Source organism: Achroia grisella, unplaced genomic scaffold, assembly GCF_030625045.1.
Source record: "Achroia grisella isolate CSIRO2021 unplaced genomic scaffold, CSIRO_AGI_Agris_v1 utg1080, whole genome shotgun sequence".
Taxonomy (NCBI): Eukaryota; Metazoa; Arthropoda; class Insecta; order Lepidoptera; family Pyralidae; genus Achroia; species Achroia grisella.
This window is the reverse complement of record NW_026712570.1, coordinates 1328370-1337104: the sequence shown is the minus strand read 5'-3', so window position 1 is coordinate 1337104 and position 8735 is coordinate 1328370. Positions and strand designations below refer to the sequence as shown.

General features: G+C 50.0%; 1 protein-coding gene across 1 annotated transcript; it reads left to right on the top strand.

Moving 5' to 3' along the window:
• Positions 1-292: 292 nt before the first annotated feature.
• LOC131841986 (protein C1orf43 homolog) lies at positions 293-7286 on the top strand. The gene is made up of 5 exons (XM_059190417.1): positions 293-650; positions 724-877; positions 1598-1817; positions 2873-3032; positions 7013-7286. Exons 1-5 carry the CDS (start codon positions 492-494, stop codon positions 7112-7114), a joined length of 795 nt encoding a protein of 264 aa, XP_059046400.1. The 5' UTR covers positions 293-491; the 3' UTR covers positions 7115-7286.
• The last annotated feature ends 1449 nt before the right edge of the window (positions 7287-8735 follow it).

Sequence of the window (8735 nt, the reverse complement as noted above, 5' to 3'; positions counted from 1 at the left end):
TTCAAAAGAATAAGATCTGTGCTCGAAAGCACTCCGAACTGACGGTTGATTCAATTTATCATAAGACTCTGTAATAGATCTACAGAATTAAAGATATTTATGATTTTGAGTGATAAGGGAATTAAATAATTCAATAACGGAATTAACCAATTCAATCTTGTAATAAAATCGTAAAAGCTGAACGCAACCATAACTGTCAACTGCAATTAGTCTAATGTCAATGTCAAACTTCCGTCAAAATAATCAGATTCCGACTGACTCAAATTAATATACAATTAAAATAATAAATAAATTAGTCTTAATAATTAATAATTTGCATTTATATTATTCTCTACTATTTATTATACTTTATTTGTGACAAGTTGATTGTTCTCTTACTTGTTTGATTTGATTTAGTTGCTGATTGAGTATTGTAATTCTTAGATTTGATCAAAACAATGTCCAATAAATAAAGGAAAGTGTAGGTTACGCAGTGAAAAAAGAACAGCACAATGCACGATTTTACAAGCATATTAAACATCATATTTATAATAAGCGGTGGGGTACTCACTTGCGTTATTTTGTTTATATTCGCCAAAAGGCAAATCACAAGGTTCGCTCTCCGCTCTCGTAGAGGTCCTCACGTTCCTATAGGTGCAGACGCTAAAAAAGTGAGTTAATTGTACTTAAATAAGAATTCATTCTATTATCATCAATTAAACTATAAAAATATACTTATTTCAGTGCCTAAAAAAGGAGATTGAACGTAGAATCGAAGCTGTACCACGGATCATGCACGAACCAAAGCTGTTGAGTGCCGAACCCTCACATTATATCTTGGAGCCCCAGCAGCCGTACCACTACAGGTTCAGAGCAGTGGATGATGTGAAGCTACTGGGTTTGTGATTACTATAGCATATACAATAATGTTACTTGAATCCAGAGAGTTTTCATGTTTGAATTTGAATATAAATTAACCTATTTGTTAATTTAGGATATGGTTTATCTATGTACCAAAATTACATTCCAATTTATGCAGATCTTATTAGTATGATGTAAAGTAGAGGTTCCCAAACTTTTTTGTGTCATAGACCCCTTGCCATATTTTTCGGTTTTGGGTAGACCCCCCATTCTTACTTGGTATTGATTTTTTGTAATTTTCTAACCATAGTATAGTTTAGTGTTAAAAACATAAAGTAAAAACACGATTACTGCTGTCGTACACCCCTTGCAGTTTGTCATAGACCCTTGGGGATAGATATAAATTACTTTGGGAAACACTGATGTGAAGGATCTAGTGGGTTAAGCATATGAAAACTACAGTTGCATCTGATGAATGTCTTACCTTCTTTTTATTGTTTTCCATCTAAAATAACCATACACTCAATCTCACATCCCAAACCCTATATGGTTGAAAAAATAAGAAAATATTAAGGGGTGGGTCACCCTTATCATTAAGGGGTAAATAGGTATTGATAGATTCTCAGCCCTACCCAATATGCACACAAAATGCCATAAAAATTGGTAAAGCCATTTTGGAGGAGTCTGGTAACAAACACCGTGACAGGAGAATTTTATATATAAGAAGATAATAAAATATAAAATAAATTGACTATAGAAGAAGAAATAGCCCGCCAAGATCCGGTGTTGCGGCGTCATCCGCGCGAGTCTCTCCGCGCGTTCCTGTTGTCGTCGCTGGCGGCGCCGCTGGACGGACGCGGACAGAAGCTGGTGCACCAGTTCTGTGATACATATGAGTTCGCCAGACACCACCCGGGAGAGTTTGGGGACGAAGAATATCAAGCCTACAGTCGACTCCTGTTGAAATTACTGGATGCGTAAGTCATATGGTAATCAAATATTAAAGAAAAATGCTCATACCTTCATAAAAGGCCATCAACGTAGTTGCAATTCCTATGGTGTTGTGGATGCTCATGGGTGATGGTAATCACTTACTATCAGGTGACCGGCAAACTCGCTTGTCTCTTATGCTATAAAAAACATTTGACTGGTGGTAAGCTCCTTCTGCAGAGTCTGATCGTCTGCTTTACTAATCCGCCGTAGAAGAGAAATCGCCCTCTAGCCTAATCGCCGGTATATCCTTGCCTCTAGATAAGGATATACCTAACTCCTAAGAAATTAAATTAATATTTTATGTAGGATAATGGTGGGTCAAGTAACGGGTCAACAGTACAGCATGGTAAGATGAGAATGAAGTTAGGTCAGTTAACCCATCGTGAGAAATTCACCAGAAACTTATCACACAAAAACACACAAGCTTGTTATGTGAATTACTGTATTGCCGACTATTCAGATTGCCAACTTCATGATATAAAAGATTTGTGCTGGGTCACATAGCAGGGTAAAATTTCAATGGACTGCTGTTCTCATTTCTCTGCTACTACCAGTCTTTCTATCACAACATGATATCGTCTAAAAAGCATGTAGGAGACATGCGACAGTAATGCTTTTCCGTAATCGACCTAATACATTTTGTCTATTACTCACTCGGCGAGCGACAAATGATCACCAATTACACAATACCCTCAGCTGGCTACTAAAAGTAGCCATAGTGGAACTCCATCTACAACTTCGATATAAGTTTCACTTCAACGAACTAGAGACGCTTGGGAAGTGGACTGTTAGTAATGTGGACTAATGATCCTTTTGCTAGCAATGTACCATGTCAGGACCTCCGAGCGGTTCCCCTTCGAAACCATCGTGATAAATTTCCGGTGAATTTGTCACGTTGACCTAAGTGATCCGACTACATGTTCAAACTATCATCCTCCAATGGTGCCTTGCCAGCGTAAAAGTTAGCGCCGGCGAGTGCACCATTATCATCCTCTAAAAAAAAACTAGAGCCGCTACAGTGAGCGTGGCGTGTCCTCAGGGCGCGGCTGCTGCGCAGCGTGGGCGCGGGCGGGCAGTCCCCGCGCGGCAGCCCCCTGCGGCGCACGCACGCCGCGCGCCTCCTGGACGCCGCGCGGCTGCGGCCCGGCCTGCCCGCGCTGCCCGGCGCCGCCAACCTGCGCAACTACACCGCGCTGCAGGTCGCTCTATATCGCACTATATCGCACTGTATCGCACTGTATCGCACTATATCGCCGCCCGCCTGCTGGACGCCGCGCGGCTGCGGCCCGGCCTGCCCGCGCTGCCCGGCGCCGCCAACCTGCGCAACTACACCGCGCTGCAGGTCGCTCTATATCGCACTATATCGCACTGTATCGCACTGTATCGCACTATATCGCCGCCCGCCTGCTGGACGCCGCGCGGCTGCGGCCCGGCCTGCCCGCGCTGCCCGGCGCCGCCAACCTGCGCAACTACACCGCGCTGCAGGTCGCTCTATATCGCACTATATCGCACTATATCGCACTGTATCGCACTGTATCGCACTATATCGCCGCCCGCCTGCTGGACGCCGCGCGGCTCGCAACTCGCTCTATATCGCCTATATCGCACTATATCGCGCGCACTGTATCGCACTATATCGCCGCCCGCCTGCTGGACGCCGCGCGGCTGCGGCCCGGCCTGCCCGCGCTGCCCGGCGCCGCCAACCTGCGCAACTACACCGCGCTGCAGGTCGCTCTATATCGCACTATATCGCACTATATCGCACTGTATCGCACTGTATCGCACTATATCGCCGCGCGCCTGCTGGACGCCGCGCGGCTGCGGCCCGGCCTGCCCGCGCTGCCCGGCGCCGCCAACCTGCGCAACTACACCGCGCTGCAGGTCGCTCTATATCGCACTATATCGCACTATATCGCACTGTATCGCACTGTATCGCACTATATCGCCGCGCGCCTGCTGGACGCCGCGCGGCTGCGGCCCGGCCTGCCCGCGCTGCCCGGCGCCGCCAACCTGCGCAACTACACCGCGCTGCAGGTCGCTCTATATCGCACTATATCGCACTGTATCGCACTGTATCGCACTATATCGCCGCCCGCCTGCTGGACGCCGCGCGGCTGCGGCCCGGCCTGCCCGCGCTGCCCGGCGCCGCCAACCTGCGCAACTACACCGCGCTGCAGGTCGCTCTATATCGCACTATATCGCACTGTATCGCACTGTATCGCACTATATCGCCGCCCGCCTGCTGGACGCCGCGCGGCTGCGGCCTGCCCGCGCTGCCCGGCGCCGCCAACCTGCGCAACTACACCGCGCTGCAGGTCGCTCTATATCGCACTATATCGCACTGTATCGCACTGTATCGCACTGTATCGCACTATATCGCCGCGCGCCTCCTGGACGCCGCGCGGCTGCGGCCCGGCCTGCCCGCGCTGCCCGGCGCCGCCAACCTGCGCAACTACACCGCGCTGCAGGTCGCTCTATATCGCACTATATCGCACTGTATCGCACTGTATCGCACTATATCGCCGCGCGCCTGCTGGACGCCGCGCGGCTGCGGCCCGGCCTGCCCGCGCTGCCCGGCGCCGCCAACCTGCGCAACTACACCGCGCTGCAGGTCGCTCTATATCGCACTATATCGCACTATATCGCACTGTATCGCACTGTATCGCACTATATCGCCGCGCGCCTGCTGGACGCCGCGCGGCTGCGGCCCGGCCTGCCCGCGCTGCCCGGCGCCGCCAACCTGCGCAACTACACCGCGCTGCAGGTCGCTCTATATCGCACTATATCGCACTGTATCACTGTATCGCACTATATCGCCGCCCGCCTGCTGGACGCCGCGCGGCTGCGGCCCGGCCTGCCCGCGCTGCCCGGCGCCGCCAACCTGCGCAACTACACCGCGCTGCAGGTCGCTCTATATCGCACTATATCGCACTGTATCGCACTGTATCGCACTATATCGCCGCCCGCCTGCTGGACGCCGCGCGGCTGCGGCCCGGCCTGCCCGCGCTGCCCGGCGCCGCCAACCTGCGCAACTACACCGCGCTGCAGGTCGCTCTATATCGCACTATATCGCACTATATCGCACTGTATCGCACTGTATCGCACTATATCGCCGCGCGCCTGCTGGACGCCGCGCGGCTGCGGCCCGGCCTGCCCGCGCTGCCCGGCGCCGCCAACCTGCGCAACTACACCGCGCTGCAGGTCGCTCTATATCGCACTATATCGCACTATATCGCACTGTATCGCACTGTATCGCACTATATCGCCGCCCGCCTGCTGGACGCCGCGCGGCTGCGGCCCGGCCTGCCCGCGCTGCCCGGCGCCGCCAACCTGCGCAACTACACCGCGCTGCAGGTCGCTCTATATCGCACTATATCGCACTATATCGCACTGTATCGCACTGTATCGCACTATATCGCCGCGCGCCTGCTGGACGCCGCGCGGCTGCGGCCCGGCCTGCCCGCGCTGCCCGGCGCCGCCAACCTGCGCAACTACACCGCGCTGCAGGTCGCTCTATATCGCACTATATCGCACTATATCGCACTGTATCGCACTGTATCGCACTATATCGCCGCGCGCCTGCTGGACGCCGCGCGGCTGCGGCCCGGCCTGCCCGCGCTGCCCGGCGCCGCCAACCTGCGCAACTACACCGCGCTGCAGGTCGCTCTATATCGCACTATATCGCACTGTATCGCACTGTATCGCACTATATCGCCGCCCGCCTGCTGGACGCCGCGCGGCTGCGGCCCGGCCTGCCCGCGCTGCCCGGCGCCGCCAACCTGCGCAACTACACCGCGCTGCAGGTCGCTCTATATCGCACTATATCGCACTGTATCGCACTGTATCGCACTATATCGCCGCCCGCCTGCTGGACGCCGCGCGGCTGCGGCCCGGCCTGCCCGCGCTGCCCGGCGCCGCCAACCTGCGCAACTACACCGCGCTGCAGGTCGCTCTATATCGCACTATATCGCACTATATCGCACTGTATCGCACTGTATCGCACTATATCGCCGCGCGCCTGCTGGACGCCGCGCGGCTGCGGCCCGGCCTGCCCGCGCTGCCCGGCGCCGCCAACCTGCGCAACTACACCGCGCTGCAGGTCGCTCTATATCGCACTATATCGCACTGTATCGCACTGTATCGCACTATATCGCCGCCCGCCTGCTGGACGCCGCGCGGCTCGCCGCCCGCGCTGCCCGGACCGCCAACCTGCGCAACTACACCGCGCTGCAGGTCGCTCTATATCGCACTATATCGCACTATATCGCACTGTATCGCACTGTATCGCACTATATCGCCGCGCGCCTGCTGGACGCCGCGCGGCTGCGGCCCGGCCTGCCCGCAACCTGCGCAACTACACCGCGCTGCAGGTCGCTCTATATCGCACTATATCGCACTATATCGCACTGTATCGCACTGTATCGCACTATATCGCCGCGCGCCTGCTGGACGCCGCGCGGCTGCGGCCCGGCCTGCCCGCGCTGCCCGGCGCCGCCAACCTGCGCAACTACACCGCGCTGCAGGTCGCTCTATATCGCACTATATCGCACTATATCGCACTGTATCGCACTGTATCGCACTATATCGCCGCGCGCCTGCTGGACGCCGCGCGGCTGCGGCCCGGCCTGCCCGCGCTGCCCGGCGCCGCCAACCTGCGCAACTACACCGCGCTGCAGGTCGCTCTATATCGCACTATATCGCACTATATCGCACTGTATCGCACTGTATCGCACTATATCGCCGCGCGCCTGCTGGACGCCGCGCGGCTGCGGCCCGGCCTGCCCGCGCTGCCCGGCGCCGCCAACCTGCGCAACTACACCGCGCTGCAGGTCGCTCTATATCGCACTATATCGCACTATATCGCACTGTATCGCACTGTATCGCACTATATCGCCGCGCGCCTGCTGGACGCCGCGCGGCTGCGGCCCGGCCTGCCCGCGCTGCCCGGCGCCGCCAACCTGCGCAACTACACCGCGCTGCAGGTCGCTCTATATCGCACTATATCGCACTATATCGCCGCGCGCCTGCTGGGCGCCGCATTTGTTTACTTATTATTATTTATCAAAATATGTAGTTTACTAAATGAAAAGTGTAATAATACCAAATTATACGGGTTTGTTTGTATCTATGTACCCCAAATCAATAGCAAATCGTCAATTATGTTACTATATATTTCCAGAACTTGCCAGTAGAGTCAAAACTGGACGAGATCATCCGTATCCCAGTGAAGAGCCCTACGGAGCCGCTGGTGAAGCCCCCCGCGGACGAAACGGCCGTCTGAGGGCGGCGCACCCGCCACGAGGCGCAGACCTTGTAGACGGGTTCATAACAATTATAGTACACACGACTACATACACAATGCAGAGTGTAAACTCACTACTATTACTGGGCACTAGCTCAATCTTAAAAGTGACATTAGTCAAACAAAATCATGTACACCTTAAAAAAATTATAAACATCATTGTCTATGTTTCACTACTCTCAAACACAATTTTTTTTCAACACTTCTACTACATTTTTGGGCACCAATTTAATGTGGAAAGTGTCAAACAATATGAGAAATTGACCATAGAGAGTGATGACGACACTTTTTTTAATCTGTAATTTAACTGGCATATTTTAATGTGCAAGCTCACTTGGGAAACAATAGGTACTATACACTGAATGCATATAGTCTACTTTGCTAATTAATACTATAGATAAATAGAGAATTTATTTATTTGACAATGTTTTATTTAAATTGTAGATCTTACAATAAAATATGGTATAATTGTTCTCCTCATCATCAGAAGTCATACAAACTACATTACAATGTAATAATAAGAAAGTTCAATAGTTTTATGTTAATTCTTGCAAAGTATAGAAAAAAAAGTATTCATAGTTATGTAAGAAATATGCACTGGCGATAATTTTCCAGAATGAGCACTGCCTAAAAACTTGACTTTCACTTTGTAATCTTCTGTAGAGTGGTGTAATAAGGTTTGATACTTTAGTGCAATTGTATAGGGCCAAACGTAAATTATGTAACATTTTCATATAATTTTGACCCTTTCTCTTGTGCTTATGATAGATGTAAATAAAAAAAATGAAAATAAATTGGCTTTAACAAAAATAGAAGTTCAGTTCAGAAGAATAATTGTAATACATTTTCTTACGTAATACTTGAACGGTCCCTTAGTATTTTGTTAATAGTTCACATTTCGTATTTTGATATTTAGATGTTAGATTTCGAAATGTTCACTTAGTCACTTTGTGAACACCATCTTCCCGCCTTTAAAGTTAGACATAATTTATTGATGGCCCCTATAATAAGTGGGTGCTTAGATCAGTTGTTACTAGTGCCAAATGTGGAACTAGCAGAAAGGTCGTAGGTTGTAATTTATTCGAGGTAACAATAAATGTATATATATTTAATTTTGTATAGGGCCTCGTTTATAGAACTTAGTCTGAAATTAGGTGTAATTGTATATTGAAGAAGGAATCTGCATGTTGACTCTAGTAACTAATTTCGAAATAAAATACATTAACTCAAAAATTATCCTTTTTAAAAATCACCTTTAATGTTTACAGTTTAAAGTCGAATTTACAAAATTTCATTTTTTTAGTTGTTGCAGATTCCAAACGTGTGATATATAAATATATAGGATCTTGCATTTGTAATGTTATGCGTTTTAAAATCATTACCCGATTCATAATATAGATTGGGGTGTGAAGAGTAGCCTAAAATGTCGACTGTTGTACTTTTTAAATAAAAATATTTATAATGCATATTTATATATTGTGGTATATTGAAAACGTGGGTGTGGGTGACACAGTGTAATATATTGTATGGAGAGGTTAGAAAATGAACTGTAAATATATAAAAAAGTGTATTTTGTAAATTTACGTACCTAAACCTATTT